The 22,351-nt window shown below is 42.6% G+C and overlaps 1 protein-coding gene across 6 annotated transcripts in view; it reads left to right on the forward strand.

Annotated features, from left to right (window-relative positions):
* The window catches only part of CCDC73 (coiled-coil domain containing 73), a 99,717-nt gene that overhangs the window by 10,547 nt on the left and 66,819 nt on the right, over positions 1-22,351 (forward strand). For all 6 annotated transcript variants that reach the window (XM_077321939.1, XM_077321942.1, XM_077321938.1 and 3 more), the window contains exon 3: positions 14,761-14,906. In XM_077321939.1, the coding sequence (XP_077178054.1) occupies positions 14,775-14,906 (132 nt within the window). In that variant the 5' untranslated portion in view covers positions 14,761-14,774. The remainder of the gene's footprint in view (positions 1-14,760; positions 14,907-22,351) is intronic.

Here is a 22,351-nt window from a genome sequence, read left to right on the forward strand (position 1 = left end):
GAGGGAGAGATCAGTCTTGGTTCAGATGCTATATTAGCAGCTGTCTGTGCCTCTCTCTGGCTCTCCCCACATCTGAATTGCTGTACTTTATGCAACACCATCTGTGCCATCCCCCCATCTCTATGTAGGTGGGAAGACTACTTTTAGTATTTTCCTTCTCATAGCCTCCACTATGAAAAATAGCATGATTCATGAGTTTAGAGTGTCTTCTAATTAAGAATGCTAACTAGAGCTGCCAAATATAGCCAAAATGTGACGAGAAAGCATGTTTATTTGGAAAACATGATTAGAAAACTGTAATCCTTGCCCTGTTTATGAATGCTGAGAGCGGCTTGTGACTAAGTTAAACATCAAATTTATATTTAAAACAAGCTTGACATGGGCTCACAATTTGGTTATAAAAGATCAAGAAATATAGATTTCTTTTCAAAAATAGTTTATAAATATTAGAAATATAATTTGACATTGTCAATAAATCTTATTATATCTGTTCTAGATAGTGATTACTATGAATTATAGTCAAAGTTATGTTGGCCCAGCAACCATAGCAGTGTTGGTCCAACAACCAATACAGAACAAGTGAGACCATAATTTTGTTCAGGCCAAATTAAAAATGCAGGGAATGAAATTGTGAATTACACAATGACTTCATCAAACTGCATATTCAACAAATGGATAGAAAAAGTTTTTTTGTGCCAAGTTCTGGGGCTTTTCTGCTCATTCCATGACAGTAAATTCTAGAAAGAAAAACCAACAGTCATATACCAGTCCAAGCCTAATGACGCTTTCCTGAGAGTAAGGCCCATTAGCTAGATCTGAGTAGGATTATTAGTAGATCTGCTTAGGATTGATCTCTTGTGGTCTGTACTAAATTCATAAGGATGAACCTTTTTTACCCTTGTAAAAAGTAATAAAACCCTTGCATCAGTGGTTGGGTCAGGTTTTTGTTTGGTGGTGAAGAAGAGAAATATTAGCAATGAAGTATAATTTCACTAGAAATCAAGCATCAGTGGTGCCTGGAGAGAACAAGTGTGAATCACATATGTGTTGGTTAAGCTAGCTGGGCTTTGATGGGTGGACAAAACCAGCCAGAGACCTTAAACCCTGCCTCTCCCAAGGAGTCTCTCAGATTATGTTCAAGTCTCAGTTAAATGCCTCATCAGATATTAACTTTTACTTAATGATTAACAATAAGATAGCTTTTTGTTAGACAAAAATGAATTATCTTTCATAATTTTGCAATAAAATTTGTGGAGTTCTGTTGTACTACTAATGATGTAACAACAACGTTTGGACATGATTAAAAACAACAACGTTTGGACATGATTTCAGTCTCTCAGAAGAAGCCTTTAAACTTTCTTTCTCAATATGTTAGGCACTACTACATGATAGCTTGTGTAACATAATGGCAAGCCAGAGCATTGGTTAGAATCTGCAAGACTTAGGTTCATATCCCCCATCAGCCACGGAAGCTTGCTGGATGACTTTGGGTCAGTCGCACAGGCTAACCTACCTTAGAGGGTAGTGGTTGTTGAGGAAAAATTGGTGCATAAATCTAAATAAGATCTGTGACTGAGGAAATTGCCATCCAGACATGCCCCCAGAATCATTTACCAGCTGCATGGAAGCAGTGATGAGGTAGATCAAGCAGAGTCTGTCTGAAACTCAACTCTTTGAAGACAGGTCACGTGGCTGGGTAGGGTCAAGTGAGGAAGCATGCTTACCCTGTCTGAATGGCTTTTAGCTTACAACTGTCCAGGAAGCTAGGAATCTGGGTGTGATTTTCCACACCTCCCTTAAGATGGAGGCACTGGTCACAAGAGTAGCACGGCTAGCATTATGAAATTTTTCTGTCTTTGCAAGCCAAGCTACTAGCACCCTACCTGGCCCCAGAGCACCTAGCCACTGTGATCCATATGACAGTCACCTCTAGGTTAGACTTCTGTAACTCATCTACACAGGCCTACCCTTATCTTTGATCCAGAATGCAGCCGACCGGGTCCTCACAGGAACTCCTTGGAGGGCCCATATTTGACCTCTGCACTTGCTTCCAGTTGAATTCCAGATCAAGTTTCAGGTATTGGTTCTTACCTTTAAGTTAATTCATGGTCTGGGCCCGGCATGCCTAAGGGTCCACCTCTCTGCCTATGTCTCCTGAAGAGTGCTAAGCTCTGGAAATCTCAACAGTTGGCAGTCCCTGGTCCCAAGGGAGTACACCTGGCCTCTACTTGGTGGAATGAGCTCCCTGAGGAGACCTAGGCCCTGTTAGAACTGGCTATCATTATTCATGAAAAGGTTCAATAATACCTTATTTAGTTTGCCCCAAACTGCTTTAAATTAATGTATTAAAAAGACAAATGGAGGATGGAAAGTCTATTTTAGAATAGTTATAAAGTATTGATTCCATTGTGGGTGTGATGTTGGGCTGTTTTAGGTACTATCAAATCCTTCTAGTTGTTATTGCAGTACAATGATAGTGTGAAATTGATGCTGTTATAGTATAACAATAAGGACGTGACTCATGTATTTTATGTACACATGCATTCAACTGTAGTGACAAATGGCTTCATGCTGTGTGATTAAATGCATATTAGCGTTTGCCCGAGGCATTTGATTATTACCATCTTTACTTCATTACATTTCCACACTGTATGGCCATATAATTTATAAGATAATACAGACATCACTTTGTTGCTGATAGGAATTATTCTGTTTTATGGATGGTGTCCTTTAATTTTGCCTTTCATGGATTATAAAATTGGTTAATATCTGCTGAAGTGAATCACTGGAGAAGCAAATAAAGATGTTGGCCTCGGGTCACAGTGTCATTTGTGATACTGGCAAAATCTTACAGGCTCATTTATCCCTGTACATGATTGATAATACTATGGGTTAAATGGAGAAAGCTTTGCTTCCATTAAAGGATCATCATGAATGAAGACCTCCCACTTAAAAGTCAGGCATGATGAGGAGACAAGAGACTATCTACAGGTCAAATTAAATAACTTAAATAATTTAAGTGGAATGACAGAGTAATTTGTTCATTCTGTGTTATTACCTTGACCCCTATCAGGCTCATAGGCTGCTTTTCTTTCTAGTGTAAAGTATTTAATATGTAATTTTAATAAGTGTTGTTCAAATATATAAAACACCTTTACGGCACTTAAAGATATGGTAAAAAGCAATTTTATGTGCTTTCAAGAAGGCCATTTTTACCACGTAATATTTGTTAAACATAAAATCAGTAATAGAAAAGCAAATGCAGTAGATGCTTCAGTGTAGTGAATTTAATCATTTTTGCAGTTTTAATTTTTACCAGATTCATTTAAAATGAAATAAAATGACTTTGCCTTTAATAAAATTTGGAATCAGTATGGTATAGCAGTTAATACGTTCAATGAGAACTGGGTTCAAATACCCATTTAGCCATGCAGCGTATTGGCACAGTCAATCACTTTCATTTTAATGTGCTTTGCAGGATTCTTGTGAGAAGAAAATATAGGATATGGTAATCATATATGGATCTCTGAATTCCTAAAAAGAAAGATTGGACAGAAATATGATAAATTTATTCATTCAGAGAACTTCTTTGCCACCTTTCCAGGGAACCTGTTTGAGGCTATTTTTTCTTTAGAGGACAAGAAAAACTGAGATGATTTTTGTAGAAAAAGGATCAAAGTTTTTTTTATCGAAGAAGGTACTTCTGGAAATATCATGGCAGGAAAGGGTACAGAGGAGAGCGATGAGGATGATCTGGGGCCAAGGAACCAAGCCCTATGAAGATAGGTTGAGGGATTTGGGAATGTTCAGCCTGGAGAAAAGGTTGAGAGGGGACATGATAGCCCTCTTTAAGTATTTGAAAGGTTGTCACTTGGAGGAGGGCAGGATGCTGTTTCTGTTGGCTGCAGAGGAAAGGACTCGCAGTAATGGGTTTAAACTACAAGTACAACGATATAGGCTAGATATCTGTAAAACATTTTTCACAGTGAGAGTAGTTCAGCAGTGAAATAGGCTGCCTAAGGAGGTGGTGAGCTCCCCCTCACTGGCAGTCTTCAAGCAAAGGTTGGATACACACTTTTCTTGGATGCTTTGGGCTGAACCTGCTCAGGGAGTTGGACTAGATGGCCTGTATGGCCCCTTCCAACTCTATGATTCTGTGGTTCTGTCTTTTCCAAACAAGATGATCACTTCACTAACTAGAAGAGATTCTTCAGGAGCAATAATAGATGAGTGGTCCTCTCTTCCCATCAAACATTCATTTTCCAATCCCCTCAGGTCTTGGATTTTTAGGGCTCAGGGCTTCCATGATAAAGCATCTCCATCCTGCCCCCTCCCACCCAAACTGTGACAGCTCAGTCAAACAGTGACAGCTTTCCTCTGGTTCTCACACATCTATCACCATATTCTTGACTTCCTCACTTCCTGGACTCAAGACTTTTATGGCAGGGTTCACAGAGATGCGTGTATTTTCCTGAGGTAAATGGTTTCTCATTCATTACACCATCTTCTCAGTGCCATCCAAAGTCCACTAAATCAAAGGGGCTTAGAAGGGTATAACTCTGCTTAAGATTGCAATGATTGTTAGGTACAATGCCAGAAGGATAACCATACTCATCTGGATAAATCTTTGTTGGTCTTAAAGGTGCCACTGGATTTTGTTTTGTCATACTCATCTGTAACATTCTTCCCCACAAGCAAATTAGCAGCACTTTAGAGATTCATGTGAATAGCACCTGTACTTTGTAGATTACATTTCATACATTGCATTTTACAACCCTTGACCCTGCTATTAATTATTTTTTGTTAATTCACATATGATTGTATGCCTAGTGAGGAGCTACTACAATACTGCATCTTACTAAAGGGAGAATAGTCCATGAAAACCTATGCTAGAATAAAATATTTATTTATTTAAATGGATAGACTGCCACTACTGAACTGATTTGCATCCATTAGTACAAAATACATCCGTTAATATAAATACAATACAAATGCAGTTAAAATCATCATTCATTATTAATAGGTCTCATAACCTCTGCCAGATGTAATTGGCTAGGCCAGTCAGACTGGATATGCAGTTTTGTCCTAATTTAAAGGAGAAATGAGTGAGGATGGAGTGCAGGGGAGACTCATTGATGTTCAGTTTATGTAATTGACCATACCGGCATCAACTACAAACCTGATGAAAAAAGCTCCATCTTACAAGTCCTGCAGAACTGTGTCAGTTCTATCAAGGTCCTGATGTCCTTTGGGAGCTCATTCCACCAGGCAGGGGCCAAGGCAGAGAAAGTCCTGATCCTGGTCAAGGCCAGTCAGATTTCTTTGGGGTCAGGGATTACTAGTCAGTTTGCTGTGGCTGAGTGAAGCACCCTCCAGGGGATATATTCAGACAGGTGGTCCCTTAGATATGCTGGGCCCAGGCCGCATATGGCCTTAAAGGTTGAAATCCAAACCTTGAAGCAAACCGAACTCAACTGGAAGCCAATGCAGCTGCCACAATACCGGTTGATGTGGGCCCTCGGTGTTCTAGAGAGGATCTGCACAAGAGCATTTTGGACCAGTTGTAATTTCCAGATCAGGGACAAGGGCAGGCCCACATAAAGCCAAATACAGTAATCCAGTCTAGTGGTGACCGTCACATGAATCACTGTGGCCAGATAGGGCGCTAGTAGCTTGGCCTGGCAAAGGTGGGGGAAAAAACAGTTTTGTTACTCTTGTGACTTGAGCCTCCATTGACAGGAAGGCATCAAAGACCAAGTCCAAATTTCTGGTCAGTGTGCAGTTGTCAGCTGCACCCCCTCCAGGCAGAGCAAGCATGCTTCTTGATCTGGCTCTTTCCTCCCCAGCCACAGGACCTCCATCTTTGAGGGGTTCAACTTCAAGTGACTTCCCTTGAGCTACTCCACCACTGCTCCAAACCACCTGGACAACAAGTTCAGAGGGGCATCTGGTTGACCATCTATCAGCAGAAAATCTTGTTAGTCTTTAAAATGTTACTAGCCTTGAGTTAGGTATAAATATTGAATATTGTCAGGTATAGGGTGCCTTCTCTTAAAACGGCTTATGGAGCAGGTCCCTAGACAGCTGCCTCAACACCTTTCATTAATATGGTAGAATATATACTGGTAATAAATTTAATAAACTGACTTTGGACCAAAAAGGACCAGTCTGTTCTATCTGTAGCAGCAGGGTCCTTACTTCAACTTTGGACTCCTCATGAGCAAGCTTCTACACTGCACCTGTGTCTGGTCTAGACCCCAGGACAGCATGAAAATCAAAGGATAAAAGATACAATATAATAGATGAGAAAGGGAGAGTACAAGAAAGAGAAGAAAGAAAAGAAGAGGTTTCCAATTTTATCTATGAATATTATAAAATGCAGTAAATTTAGCAATTTCAGCAAATTCTACCATCTTTATCCATTCTCCAATTGTGGGTAATAACAACTTTTTCCATTTTTGAGGACATAACAGGTTACTCTGGACTCACACTGAAGCCAAAGCCAAAGCCAAAGCCATTGGTCATGTGAAATAATTCAGAAAGCCTTTGTCCAATGCTTAAGCAGACTCCAGAGAAGAAGCTTTACCTGTAAACCTGTTAGAGAAGAACCTAAGGGACTGATGGTGTGGGTTTAAGAAAGCAGTCTGGCTGTCCTGGCATCAGGCAACTTGGCCGCACTGGCTGGAGCAAAGGAGTTTGGGACAGGCCCTCAACTGAGACCTTGAAGTCCAGGGACTCCAGGTCCGCAGGGAGACTGCAGGGAGCTCAAAATTCCAAAAGGGGCACCTGCTATCCAAATCACACATGTGCTCACTTTCCCACCAAGCGTATTATGTGATCCAAGGGCAGAAAGCCCCCCCCCCCCAGTTCTTTTTTTGCCACTGTGAGAAGAGGATGAGTTTGCTAGTCACTCCAGCTCCTTTTCTTTCATATATTTGACTACAAGATTGCAGTCTGTCACAAATGAATTCTGATAGCTTCTAAAGCTGCTTTCAAGAAATGTGGTAAGCATGGTGTTAAGATGCCACTCACGGACCTACAAGATGGTTGTCTGCTTTGCCTTGGAGAGGCACACAATGTTGGTGCTTGTGTGATCTGTCAAAGATTTACTCCAAAGGCGAGATCTGACAGGGCTTCTTGCCTGAAAACCTCTTCATGGTAGAAGTCGCTATCTACTCCAGGGCAGAGTCTGCACTTACTTTCTTTATTCCATTGTCAATCCTGTTGAATTCAGATCGCTTTGAACTCGGGTCTTCCTCTTCCCCCTCCTCCCCATTGAAAGAGGAAAGTCTTCTGCACGTGGTTAGGGAGGCTCAGAAGGTGGAGGGGGGGTTCTTTCTTTTCTTGAAGCCTCTTTCTTTCTTTTCTTGAAGGGGGGGGGGGAGAAGCCAAGCAGGGAGTCCCTTTCTTTTCTTGGAGGGGGGGGGGGAGGATCGAAAAAGGCAGAGGAGGGAGGAAAAATCCAGGACCGACAGAAGTTGAGAGAAGTTAGGGGCTTCTCCTTTAAGGCAAGCGTGTCACATGACCAGGTGTGGTCTATCAGAGGTTCTCTACCACAGAGCTTTCTTTATTCAGGATTTTCAGCACTCCAAGATATGGCACACGAAAGGTAGGGTCACTCTGAATCAATCCTTCTTGCTGCAGAAGGAAAATTAAAATCACCCCAAATCCAAAAGGAAATCGCATTCTGTGTAAAGGGCTGGGACTGAATCGATCTGGGGCTGGAATAAAAGCTCCGTGCAGTTTACACCCAGGAGCCTCCAAGCCTCCCAGACTCCGCTTCCCTGTCTTCAGCTTCTGTTCCAATGAGGGCTTCAATCTCACACCTGCCTTTGGTGCAGTCAGTGGCTAAGGCCCGAACATTGAATTAGTAAGTCCTCTGAAACCTTGGCAGAGCCTGAGGTTCCCACAGCTGAGAAGCCTGTGATCTGGAAGGCGGGGGGGGGGGGGGGGGAGCAGACATCAGCTTCTGAACCACTCACAAAGAGATATCACAACTCTTGATACAAGGCCAGGTCACAGCCACTTGAGAGGCACGTCTGCAAAACCAATGCCAATCACAACCTACAGCCACAACCTTGGGCTCCAATCTGAGCACCACCTTCCGCTTAGTGCTCCCACATTAGGGGTTGCAGCATTGTTCTGCATTTCTTTGTTCCAACAACAGCAACATAAATAAGGTCTCTCAACTACATGAAGAACGCCTTTGCATTCTTCATACCTGCCTTCACCAGGTCATGTAAGAGAATGGGACAGATTTATTGCAGATTATGCACCTGTGCATGACAGTTTATTTAGATGAATCAACTGGACTTGGCCCCTACTAGGCTCTTTCTGAGGACAATGAGGAAGGGATTTTGACTGGTTCCAGGAATAGCCCTGGAATGGTTTCTGATCCAACAATGTGGTAGACCCCACCCGTCTTTCTCATAATGAGGATTATGAGCTATATGGAGAGTAGCTTTTATGTATGGCCAAGGCATTGGACTTAGATGTCTCAACATCTAACAACAAGATCCTGGGAAGGTTGTATTCTGATGCCAATGTTGTGATTACCCTTCATATACCTGAGGACTCTCTGATCTTTTTGTGTTTGGAGCAAGCCAGCCTCAGTGCAAAGCAGGTTGAAGACCCTGTATAAAATGAAGCCTGAGCCAGCTGAATATTTGACTACCCAACCTCCACCATCCTCACTAATCATTGAGGATATGCAATCCCAACATAGACAGGGCCAACATTCCTCCCTGGTGACTAGAGAAAGCAGGTGCTTGGACATTTCAGAGTATACATTTTACTCACCTTCAGCCTTTTTCGGATTGCATATTACCATATCAGAGCATATCAGCTGGTACTATGGTCTATCTTAATATATTGACATACTGCCTGAGGAACCACAGGGTCTGGCTCAAGCTATGGCATCAGCTATTGTCCTCCACAGGCATGTCTGGTTGTGTAACACTACCCTACAAATTGACATGAGGGCTAAGGTAGAAGACTTACTTTTTGAGAAGTTGTCCCTTTTTGCACAATCCACTGACTGTGCTCCAGAAGCCCACACTTCTCTCAGAAGAGATTTGCCTCGTTCTCTATGAGGCTGCTGCCCCCCCCCCTCGTTCAGGAAAAGAAACAAGCAGACTCATGCTGCACTTGACTCCTCACCTGACTTGCTCTGGCTCTGAGTCAAAAGTCTCAGCACTCCCCTTTAATGCCAGCCCCCCTCGCTCGTTCTGGAAAAGAAACATAAATAAGCAGCTTCACATAAATAAGAAACATAAATAAGCAGCTTCTGAGTTACAAAAATCTAACCTGGAGAATCACTGCATGGATCATTGTAGCCAGACAGTTTAGGGGCAGGTAGGGGGCTAGTAGCCTCCCTTGGCGAAAATGGTAGAATGCCGTGTGGGCTACCCCTGTGACCTGGGCCACCATCAAAAGGAAAGTATCCAAAATCATGCCCAAATTTCTGGCTGAGGGCATCATGTTAAACTGCACACCAGCCAGAGTGGGTAGATGTGCTTCCTGTACTGCCTCCTTTTTGCCCAGACACAGGACCTCAGACTTGGAGGGGTTGAGTTTCAGGCGACTGTTTCAATTCAGGGGATAGGAAGGAGAAAGACTCCAGTCTATCTGAATTTAGCAGGATCAGCAATGGAAAAAACAAAGTAAGTGCAGAACCAGCCCAGGTTTCATATGGTTTCCTTGTCTTCTTTTATTGTTTGGAAACATTCCTGATTCAAATTCCTTGATCTCAAGGATCCATATTTCCACCCATGTATCCGACAGAAGGTTCCCTTATGGCTCCAGGATTTTTCAATACACCTCACTACCCTTTGGTTTGGCTAAGGCCCCAAGAGTCTTTATAAAATGCATTGTTGTTATCTCCTTCTTGAGACAAGAGGGCATATTTATTTCTCCTTATTTACATGACTGGCTCCTGGTGGGCTATTCTGCAGAGATTGTCATCCATCTTTCTTTGCAGAGAAGCACTCTATTCCCAAGGGGGTGTGGGCCCCAGTTTCCTTGGGGACATGTTCCAGCTGCGGTAGTTCAGGAGACTATTATACAACTTCCCTTTCTTACTTCTGATACCTAGGGGTTTGGGGACAATGAAAATGAAGGGCACATAGGCAATATTGATTGCACGTTATTGGTCAGCAGCCATGGTTCCCAGATCTCTTATGAATGTCCAAGGGAACCTATATCCTCTTCTCCCTGGTTTATTAAATTGCAACATTTGATCTTTCTCTTTAATGAATGCTCATGGCATCTTGGTAGCAACTGAGGGAAAGGGGGGCTTCCCACTCTTGAATCACAAGATATACTCTGCGGGAAAGCTGCCACATGCAGTTTGGACAGCAGGAGCCCTTCCTGCAGTTTTGAGCTACCAAAGTTTCTCTGTGTGGCTGGCCTGCACCAGCACAGTCCCAATGTGTATCTGCATACAAGACATTGATGAACAACAGTTACAGGTAATTTCAATGCTGTCTTCTCAGAGCCCCTTGATTTTCTCCCAGGGTGGCCACTTGTGTAATAACTATTGTTAGGATAAACCAAATGCACATATTCTTAGCAACAGATCCTGATATCTAGCCTATATGGATTTGATCAGCATGGATTTGACTCCAACAGGTCCTGCCAGACCAACCTGGTTTCCTTTTTTGACCAAGTAACAGGTTTGCTGGATCGGGGAAATTCGGTTGATGTCATTTACTTGGATTTTAGTAAAGCTTTTGACAAGGTTCCCCATGATGTTCTGATGGATAAGTTGAAGGACTGCAATCTGGATTTTCAGATAGTTAGGTGGATAGGGAATTGGTTAGAGAACTGCACTCAAAGAGTTGTTGTCAATGGTGTTTCATCAGACTGGAGAGAGGTGAGTAGCGGGGTACCACAGGGCTCGGTGCTCGGCCCGGTACTTTTTAACGTATTTATTAATGATCTAGATGAGGGGGTGGAGGGACTACTCATCAAGTTTGCAGATGACACCAAATTGGGAGGACTGGCAAATACTCCGGAAGATAGAGACAGAGTTCAACGAGATCTGAACACAATGGAAAAATGGGCAAATGAGAACAAGATGCAATTTAATAAAGATAAGTGTAAAGTTCTGCATCTGGGTCAGAAAAATGAAAAGCATGCCTACTGGATGGGGGATACACTTCTAGGTAACACTGTGTGTGAACGAGACCTTGGGGTACTTGTGGATTGTAAACTAAACATGAGCAGGCAGTGTGATGCAGCAGTAAAAAAGGCAAATGCCATTTTGGGCTGTATCAACAGGGGCATCACATCAAAATCACAAGATGTCATAGTCCCATTGTATACGGCACTGGTCAGACCACATCTGGAGTACTGTGTGTAGTTCTGGAGGCCTCACTTCAAGAAGGACATAGATAAAATTGAAAGGGTACAGAGGAGAGCGACGAAGATGATCTGGGGCCAAGGGACCAAGCCCTATGAAGATAGGTTGAGGGACTTGGGAATGTTCAGCCTGGAGAAAAGGAGATTGAGAGGGGACATGATAGCCCTCCTTAAGTATTTGAAAGGTTGTCAAATGGAGGAGGGCAGGATGCTGTTTCTGTTGGCTGCAGAGGAGGGGACACGCAGTAATGGGTTTAAACTTCAAATACAACGATATAGGCTAGATATCAGGAAAAAAATTTTCACAGTCAGAGTAGTTCAGCAGTGGAATAGGCTGCCTAAGGAGGTGGTGAGCTCCCCCTCACTGGCAGTCTTCAAGCAAAAGTTTCATACACACTTTTCTTGGATGCTTTAGGATGCTAGGGCTAATCCTGCGTTGAGCAGGGGGTTGGACTAGATGGCCTGTATGGCCCCTTCCAACTCTATGATTCTATGATTCTATATCATTGTACTTGTAGTTTAAATCCATTACTGTGTGACAAGGAAGAATTGGGGGAACAAAGCCTGAAATTGTGTCAAAACTAGAAATCAGTTTTTGTTAAATTTCTGCTTCTTTTGAGCTCGTTCTTTGGAAGAGGAATATTAAGATAAAGATCAGTCTAGATTAGCTAGTTATAATGTTTTTGTTTTATTTGTAGTTCCCTTCTGTTCTGAAGTGTGCTGACTGTGTTCTGATTTAATTCCCAGTTACCTGTGTTGATTTCCCTGTAGGACCTTTGCTAGTTAATAAGATCCTTCAAAAAAAGTAGTTGACTGCATTAAAACCCTTACCTGGTTCCTGGTTGTTCACATATGCACACATACACACAAGTATATTGTACTTTCTGGCATCTCAAGGTACTGGGAAGTGGGTGTAGAGAGGATTTAGGGGAGCAGAAGAAGTAGAAGAATACAAAATGTTCAGGTGGGGATTAGGAAGGAAATACCGTATTTGCTGGCGTATAAGATGACTGGGCGTATAAGACGACCCCCCAACATTTCCACTCAAAATATAGAGTTTGTTACATTACATTACAGTACTATGGGCCACTATGGACAGCTATGTCTATCCAACTGAAGTGCACCCGGCGTATAGGACAACCCCCCCACTTGGAGGCATGTTTTTCAGGGGAGAAAAGTAGTCTTATACGCCAGCAAATACTGCAGTTTTCCAGATTGGGTTAAGGTCAGGCCACATGTACAACTATGACCTCTCAGTCATTCACTGGCTTGGGAAAGGAAATGTGGGGGGAGGGATAGTGACCCTGTTCAATGACACATGTAACTCTGCTTAGGCTAGAACTGAGTTCAAAACTACCTGTTACAACTATCACATCAACATCACAGAAACTTGAAGTTATAGAAAAACAACACATTCACCATGGAAACTCAGTTCAGAAGTACTGCAGGGGCTAATTTGGATTGAAACAGCTGCAAGGCGGGGGGGGGGGAGGGGCTCTTGCCTTCCTTACCCAAAAAGCTCTGAGGCAACTGCCTTCTGGAATGAGGAATATCCTATCCTCCATTCTGGCTTCTCATATACCCCAACTGCCACAATCAAATAAAAAGGAGAACAACCAGCTTTAAATTAAAGATTGGTAGCATGCAAGCTACATGCTCCTTAAAGGTATCTTATTTGGAAACCACCACGGCTGTACTTAAATGTCAGGTAAATAGAGGCTGCTGCATTTCTTAGATTTTTGACTTCTCAGAAAAGACACAGATGGATGTGAACAACAATGATGTCAGCTGCCCTGAGCATATCCTAGGGAGAGGTGGCTAGTAAATTAAATAAATAAATAAAAGTTTTATTTAACAAAATTAAGTATGTAATTAGGTAAATATGATGTGTGGATAGGAATGGCAGACCCCTGTTGGGGGCAGAATTCCCCTACTGCCAAGCTCTCTGCCACCAATCAAATGGATGGTGGGGTGACTTATCTCCCCACAAAGGGTGGAATACTTGACATTTCAACAGTGTGCCTAGATGACTTCAGTGTGACCCAGAAATGAGATAGGCACATTTGGGTGACACTCTGGGTTTGGGGCAAAAACTCTATGGCAAAAGTTAATTCTTAGAGTTCTTTTCCAAAAACCACAACACTGCCCTGATATGCCTACATTTCTGGATCGTACTGGAAGTCAAGTGTGTTGCTGAAACACAGAATGGAACTCCCTGTTTCTGTGAGGCCCCCCTCCATCCTCTGCTGGTTGCTGGGAGGGACCTGGCAACCCTATGTGTGGATAATTTAAATACATAAAGTTAAACTGGCTCTCAAAGGAAACAATTCCCGAGGTGATATTTGATTCCCCTTTCTCTGGATGGTATTTTAGCAGGTTCAAGGCTGCTCTTTGGTTTCAAATGTTATCAGAGATTATATCTTTATAGGAACTGGAACAATGAATAAAGTTTCAGTCTTTGCATTGTTTTTAGTATTTCTTATGTTCTTTTTGCTGAATTGTCTTTAGTTTTATATGATTTCGTTTATTGAAATTAAATAAAAAGTTTTTTGTTTTTTTTTTAGAAAAAGGCTGTCTTATTTCTCACAGAGCACCTTAACACAGATCACACCAGATAGAAATGATGGTTAATGTACGTTGGACCTGAGAGAGAGGAGGCACACACTGTTGGGAGTTTATTATTTATTTATTTATTAAACTTTTATACCGCCGTTTCCTTAGGCTCACAGCGGTTTACAGGGTAAAAATATTACAGTAAAACCCATAGTTAAAACCCACTAAAACCAGTTATCTGAAGCATCAGGAGGATGCATGGATCTCTCTGGGAATTTTATGTGTAAAAGTGGATCTGTTGTCCTATCTCTTTCCTCCTACCTATCCTCTGTAAATAAAGAAATTTTTACAAAATGCCATCAATCTTCAGTGCTTTCTTCTCCAAGGATAGTTCTGGATAAGCAAGGAGCATGTAACAGTACTTTAAATTATACTATCGGCTTTTGCTAAAGCCTTTGATTGTGTGGAGCACAGCAAATTGTGGCAAGTTCTTAAAGAGATGGGAATACCAGAGCATCTTATTTGTCTCTTGAGAAATTTATATGCAGGTCAAGAAGCAACAGTGAGAACTGAACATGGAATCACTGATTGGTTCAAAATTGAGAAAGGAGTTCGGCAAGGCTGTATACTGTCGCCTTGCCTATTTAACTTGTATGCGGAGCACATCATGAGAAAGGCGGGATTAGAGGAGTCACCTAACAGCACCTAACAACAACAACAACAACAATTGGTTTTTGCATAGCTATTTCTCAGTCATTTTATAGGCTTTATATACCAACGTTTTGTATTTAAATTCTTTTTTTAAGTAAAAGCTTAGTAAATGATGTACATATTCTCATTTTTCAGATACAGTTTCTAAAATGGATGAAGACTTCAATAAAGAAGCAGCTGCATACACATTACAGACTTCCTCAGAAGCTTTGCTTTCTATTCAACGATTAGATTTTAAAACAAATTTTTTGGAGGTAGTTGAAGAATTGCGTATGAGAAGAGTAAGTATTCACAGGCCTTATCAATTGCCTTAATCCAATTGGCTCTAACTGGTTGTTCCTGGCCACATCAGCCTCACCTCCTACCTATGTGGTTAATGACTTCTGTTTCAATGTATCTGAAGAAGTGTGTCTGCACACGAAATACCCAGAATAGAACTTTGTTAGTCTTAAAGATGCCACTGAACCTGTTCTGCTGCTTCAGACCAGCACGACTATCCACATGAATCTATATTTACATTAATTTATTTAGGGTTTTTAGGTCATGTTTCCTTATAACTCAAAGCAGATGTTTTTCAAGATTAATACAATAATGGTTATGAAGAAGAAGAGTTGGCTTTCCTCTACCAGGAGTCTCAAAGCAGCTTACAATCACCTTCCCTTTCCTCTCCCCATAACAGACACCCTGTGTGGTAGGTGGGAGCCCTGATATTACTGCTCGGTCAGAACAGCTCTATCAGTGCTGTGGCAAGCCCAAGGTCATCCAGCTGGTTGCATGTGGAGGAGGAGCGGAGAGTCAAACCTAGCTCGCCAGATTAGAAGCCGTCACTCTTAACCACTACACCAAGCTTGTATCCCTGTGGGGGCACCTTGTTTTTGGAATGCCCTCCCTCTTGCGGCTTACTTGGCATTTACTTTACTGCCAGGCCAAAATATATCTTTTTATCCAGGAAGTTGATTAGAGATTTTATCTTTCCAGCTTTTTAAGGTCCGTTGTATGGATAGTTTGAAAACAGATCGTTTATAGCAGCCTTTTTATCATTGGGGGCCGGTCAATGCTTGACAGTTTTACTGAGGCCCGGGGTGGGAGGGTAGTCTTTTGCCGAGGGACATCGCCACTGCCTAAGCCCCTGCTCCACTTGCTTTCCCGCTGGTACCCCTGACTTCCCGCCACCCACTGAGGGGCACTGCCAGCAGCAGCTGCACAGTGCCATGCTGAGGGGGAGCCCCAGTCATGGCGGCTGCTGGAAAACACCAAAGGTGAGCTGGTGGCAGAGTGGCAGGGCAGCCCCCGAGGCAGCAGCCGGGGAGGAGGACGAGGAGGATCTGCAGCCCAGTGCCAACTGATCCACGGACCGGTACCGATCCCTGGCCCAGGGGTTGGGGACCACTGGTTTATAGCTTTTCATGTCCCTGAGTTTGTTTTTATACTGGGAGAGTCAGCTTGGTGTAGTGGTTAGGAGCAGTAACTTCTAATCTAGCAAGCTGGGTTTGATTCCCTGCTCCTCCACATGCAGCCAGCGGAGTGACCTTGGGCTCGCCACAGCACTGATAAAGCTGTTCTGATTGAACAGTAATATCAGGGCTCTCTCAGCCTCACCTATCTCACAAGGTGTTTGTTGTGGGGAGAGGAAAGGGGAGGATATTATAAGCTGCTTTGAGACTGCTCTGGTAGAGAAAAGTGGTATATAAGAACCAACTCTTCTTCTAACATTTTAATTGTAAGCCTTCTTGAGCAGGGCTCTGATGAGATGATGTAGAAATCTGTTTAGGTAAATAATTAATCTCAAGGCAATATCATCTACATTCAAACAGTGTTGTGGATATCTGCGTGAATGCTGTACACAATAGTAAGACCTGCCTTTGTATTTTTTTTCTAATGGCATAGTTTATTTGATTACTTTGCAGAAGCCAGTTACATTGCTCTATAGCCTGAAAGAATCCCTCAGGAATCATAGAATAACAGAGTTGGAAGGGGCCTCCTGGCTCATTTAGTCCAACCCCCACCCCCCACACAATGGACATTCACAACCCTATTGCTCATCCACTGTAACCTGCCACCCCCTTGAACCTTCACAGAATCAGCCTCTGTTTAAAAATTTCCAAAGATGGAGAACCCACCATGTCCGGAGGAAGCCTGTTTCACTGAGAAACCGTTCTAATTGTCAGGAACTTCTTCCGGATGTTTAGACAGAATTTCTTTTGAATTAATTTCATCCTATTGGTTCTGGTCCATCCTTCTAGGGCCAGAGAGAATAACTCAGCTCCATCCTCTATATGGCTGCAATATTTATTTTTTCTTAATTATCATTCATGTTTAGAGAAAAAAGTGATAGACTAACCACCTGTACAAGTTCAACTCCCCCCCTCGCCCTGGTTTTGCTCTGCTATCAGTCTGGAGATTGATAACATGATATGTTTGTCACAAGTAACCCCTCTTCCTTTAAGTCACGCTACGCCAGGCACTGAACTTTAGAGATGTTCACCAAGTCCTTAAAAGTTTTAGTTCAGCAGCTAGTTCCTGTAGAGCATCTTAAACATATAACAATCTGGAGGTCTGGAAACTATTTGATTGAGCAGCATGAAGAAATGGATTTTGTAATTTCGTAGGAGGTGGATTATGAGTTTGAAAAAGATAGTAAAAGTAGCTAGTTTTGGCTGCTGGGATGTGAGCCAGCTGTACTCTGTCCCTAAATCTGTTCAGGGTCAAGAATCAGGGGGGTTCGACCAAGGCATAGCCTATCTTGTAAAACCACAGCCTGAAGCGAGCATTTTACAAAAGACTTGACACTTTCTAAAGGTTATAATGAGTAAATAAACCATCAAAGGACTCCTCGTTTATTGTTACTGTGGCGTTTTTGTACAAACTCTTAAATCCTTGTAGTCCTAAGGCAGCTAATAAAATATCAGCACTTCTAAAGATTCTGTTTGCTTGTTATCCTCTTACAATTATATATAGTTTTTTTCCTCTTAAACAGAAGAAACTTTTCTTTTTAATGAACATTTAAAGATTGAATGGCATAAGTTAAAAAACTTCCAGTCTGGCCTGAATAAAACAAGTAATTGTGATGAGCTGAGGATTGAGTAACATATTGATGAACAGCCTTTTTGTTAGAAATTTACTTTTCAGAATGTATTTTTCTACTACTATTTATTTATTTGTTTGTTTGTTTATTACATTTATATACCTCCTTCCCCAAAGGCTCAGGGCGGTATACATCAAACATTATTATTACTATTAGTAATAAACTATTAGTACTACTTTCAGACTCTGTGGTCTGCTTTCAAACTTTTTTATTACAAAAACACCCTTAGAAACATGCAGCTTCTGTTTACTGTTTTATTATTAGTAAAGTGGTTGACATTCTATAGATCCAGTTTACATGTATATTGTTGCTTCTGGAATGCTTACACTTCAGTAGCCTATGGAACCACGGGTGTTGGCAGATTCCCTCTTGGATCAGATTGGAATTAAGAGAAAAAGAGCTGTTTTTTTGTATCCTGTTTTTTACTACCCGAAGGGGTCTCAGAGCAGCTTACTATTGTCTACCCTTCTTATCCCCACAACAGACACCCTGTGATGTAGGTGAGGCTGAAAGAACTCAGAACTGTGACTGTCCCAAGGTCATCCAGCTTGCCGCACGTGGAACAGTGGGGAATCAAACCCATTTCTAAAGATTAGAGTTCTCCACTCATAACCACTACATCAAGCTGGTTCTCTCAAGAACTGGATGGAGCATATAAAGGTTGATATGGTGAATGACAGCTGGGGTTAGAAATGAGCCTTCTGAATGCAGCAGGGGCTGCTCCATGAGACTCTGAGTTTACTAAGCAAGAGGAAGCCCTGACATTCCTTTTGCTAGGCAAGGAAAGAAACACGGGCTCTCGAGTCACAGTGGTTTCTCTGTGATTCACTCAGCAGAGTGGCATGGATTTGGCCAGGAATCATAGGATCATAGAGTTGGAAGGAACCTCCATGGTCATCTAATCCAACCCCTGCAGAATGAAGGAAACTCCCAACTACCTGCCCATACACAGTGACCCCAATTCTCCTTCTGAGGCGGAGGGCATCTTTGCTGGGTTTTCCCACCATTCACTCTGGTAGGCAGGACTAAAAAACTTCTGCACTTCCTGTTTCTTTCATGGAAAAACTCCCCAGAGCCAATTCTCTTCCTGCCTCTGAATGGGAGTGCACCTTCTCCATAGGCTTGCTCCAAGCTTTTTAATTTTTCCTTTCTAAATCCTTCCCTTTCTCCTATTTAGCCTTAGACCTATTTCTTACCTTTTCCCTTCCCCCTCTTCCCTTCTTGGAGGCTAGGGAGAGCACAAAGAGAATTGAGTGATTGCCTCAGTGGCCCTACTGCATCCAGGCAGCTATTTGCTTTTGGCTCACTTTTCATTTGCCTCCCCGCCCAGGGCAAATCCTCACCAAGATGACTTTTTATTGGAGGGCGACCTCCCTCCTTTTACATTTGTTGATTGCGCTGTTCCTGCAGTCCCGACCAGCACATTCTCAGACATGGCTGCACTGGTTGCAGCAGGATGGATTGATCAGCACACAGTCTGTGCTGAAACTAGCGAGAGGGAAATGCTCTGAGACAGGGTTGGGCACTTCAGCACATGAAGCAGCCGGTCTCTCCCGGCACAGCCACTCTTGTTATGGACAGTAATCAACCTAAGTTCAGTCAGGGTGGAACACATCAAGGGCACCCTGAATGTCCAGGTGGATTGGCTGAGATATCGGAAAGGGAATGGGCCTTCAATCTGAGAGTCTTCAGAATCCTGATTTAGCAATTTGTTACCCCAATCATAGATCTGTTTGCCACGTACCAGAACTGCCTGACAGACAGGTTCATTTACAGGTTTTTCACCAAAAGGCAGATCAGACGGATGCTCTGACATCTTAATGGCCTCATGGTCTGTTGTACACCTTTCCCCTGATTCCCATATTACCATCAGTACTGAAATGGATCCGCTACCTTCAGGCAAAGGTTCTCCTGGGTGTGCCCAAGTGGCCACGCAGACCCTGTTACTTGACAATTCTTCAAGTGGCTATCAGTCAGCCCTTCCCTTTTCTGACAGTTCCGGATCTCTTGATCCAGGGCCCGGTTTGACACCCTCACCCCCAGTGGTTCAATTTAACCGCATGGTGATTGAGCGGGAAGCACTGAGGTTGAGGAGTTATTCTCCAGAGGTCATCAGCATCATGCTAGAGTCCACTAGGGCTTTTACCCCACTAGGTTGTATAACTGCACCTGAAAGGCCTTTACTCGATGGTGCAGGAGAAAGCAAAGACCGATTGAATTTAATTCCATCTAATTAATCCTAGCCTTCCTAGTGGAAAGTCATATGATAGGTCTTCGACCACACTATGTAGACAGGTAGTGGCCATAGCCACGGTGATTCCTACTATACAGGAACATCCCCTGACTAGATGTCCTCACACTGGTAGGTTTTTCAAGTGCACGGCCACCGGGGTCCACCTGTATGTCATCATTTTCCAACTTGGCATTTGAATGTGGTTCTTTCAGCCTTGACCAAGACTCCTTTTGAGCCCATACAGATGATTCCTCCTCAGAATGAAAATGCTGTTTATGGTAGCAGTTACCTCAGCTCACAGTTTCTGAACTTGGGGCTTTATCAATCAGAAAACATTTATGCATTATTCATAAGGACAAAATGGTCCTAAGGACCGACCCATCATTTAAACCAAAGGTTATCTCTGCCTTTCACTCCAGACAAGAGATTAGCCTTCCATCCTTTTGTCCAAATCTGGTTCATCCAAAAGAGAGGCAATGGCATATGTTGGATGTGAGGAGGGCTTTGAAAGCCTTCCTAAACAGAATGGAGTGTCTGAGAAAATCCGACTCCTTATTCATTGCAGTTTCATTCCTCAGGTTGGATCTACCTATATCCAAGTCAGCTACAAGCAGCCTCAAAGCCTGCATCATTGAGGCTTACAAGGCTCAAAAGCAGTCAATTCTGCCAGGCATTACCACACATTCTGTTAGGTCAGCTGCTACCAATGCAGCCCATAGAAACAGGGGTTCCATTGATGACATATGTAAAGCTGCCACTTGGTCTTCCATCTCCACATTTGTCAAGCATTACAAGCTGGATGCTTACAGTTCTGCGGATATGGCTTTTGGCAGAACTGTCTTATGGCAGATCGTGGAGATAGGCTGAGATGCCCCACCTAGGATGTGATCACTGTTCTGGGAGTTTCCAGACATGATGCCTTCTGCCTCAGAAGGAGAATTACCATTGATTACTTAATGAAAAGGGTCCTTCTCTTCTGAGGTAAGGACGGCATCTTGTCCCTCCCAAGACATCTCTGTCTACTTCCATCTTCTTCTTAGTTATAGCATTAGTTAATTAGTCTCGATAAGGAGTAGTTCAGAGCACAGTCTATAGGAGTTAGTCATTAGATCTAGTAACATAGTACGATTCCTACTCTCCTTTTCCCTGTTATCTTCTATGTTCAAAGCCCTTTCTTACAGTTCTCCTTCAGGGTGTAGTCGAAAGTTTATCATTCAGCTCTTGAAATGCTGAACTGGGTCTGTGGAGTCTTTCCACAAAGGAAACAATGATTGTTCCATGCCTGGAATTCCTGGCTAGTCTGGTCTTGAAGAAATTTGCCTTCCGACACCAAAGATGTGATAGACATTTCCCTGGGCATTCAAGAAAGGAAAACAAGAGCCAAGCACCCTTACAATCCCTTCTGCCCGATATGCAACTATCCTTGGGGAGAGAACTGCCCATAATATAGTGAAATTCTACTGTACAAAGTAAGCTCATTTTGTCCTAGCCACTATTTCAGGCAAAAACAATAGCTCAGATGCTGCATGGAACCCTTCTTGGTCCTCCTGCCTCTTGCTTTGTGCTATTAGAATGAGTACAGTCTAAGTTCTTTAGGGCTGTATTGCAAGTCCCTAAATGTGGTTTGCCTGGAATTAGGCATGTTGAAGAATTAAGCCAGAATTGGTCTGTTGTGTATTTTGATCTGGGTAAAGGCTCATTTATCTGCAAACGACTGCTACCACTTATTTGTGACAACTTTGAATCCAGATGGCAGCAGCTTACAGAAAAGAAAATTGTGAGACTTGATTTTATTATCCAATGTGTACTTGAGCTGGGTGAAGAGCAAGCAAGGCAAATTATTAAAGGTTTAATGACATAGATTGCCAATTAAATTTGTCTAGTTCTCCTGAGTTTATGGCACCCCAAGTAGTAAGTATATTCAAAAGCCAGCAGTGTAACTGTCCTTTATGGAAAACAAGAATCATAGGAGGGCATTTGCCCTTGTGAGGTGTTCTGCCTTACCATCTGCAGTGTTAGAGAGGTGATACAAAAATATTCTGAGGGCTGAGAGAACATGTATATGTGGGTCAAGAGAATTAGAGACCCTTGGACATGTTTTTTTTAGGGGTCCACTTTATTTGGTACACCGCAATAAGATCATTGCTCCCCTTTTGCTTTGGTCTTGCATGGATTCAAATAAAACAGTTTAAAAAACAACCAGTTTAGACCGCTTTATTATACTACAATCGTTGTTCAGATATAGTCTGTTGAAAAACTACGTTGCAATGCTTTCTGCATGGAACAATTCATAGCCCTGCCCCCTGTAGTTTTGCCAACTCTGCTTTGTTCTCTAATGCAGTCACTAATCTGCATAACCAAAGGAGCTTCTCTGCATGACTAATAGATGACTAATAGACTATTGTGAC

This window comes from Paroedura picta, chromosome 2 (genome assembly GCF_049243985.1).
Source record: "Paroedura picta isolate Pp20150507F chromosome 2, Ppicta_v3.0, whole genome shotgun sequence".
In the NCBI taxonomy this organism is placed as follows: Eukaryota; Metazoa; Chordata; class Lepidosauria; order Squamata; family Gekkonidae; genus Paroedura; species Paroedura picta.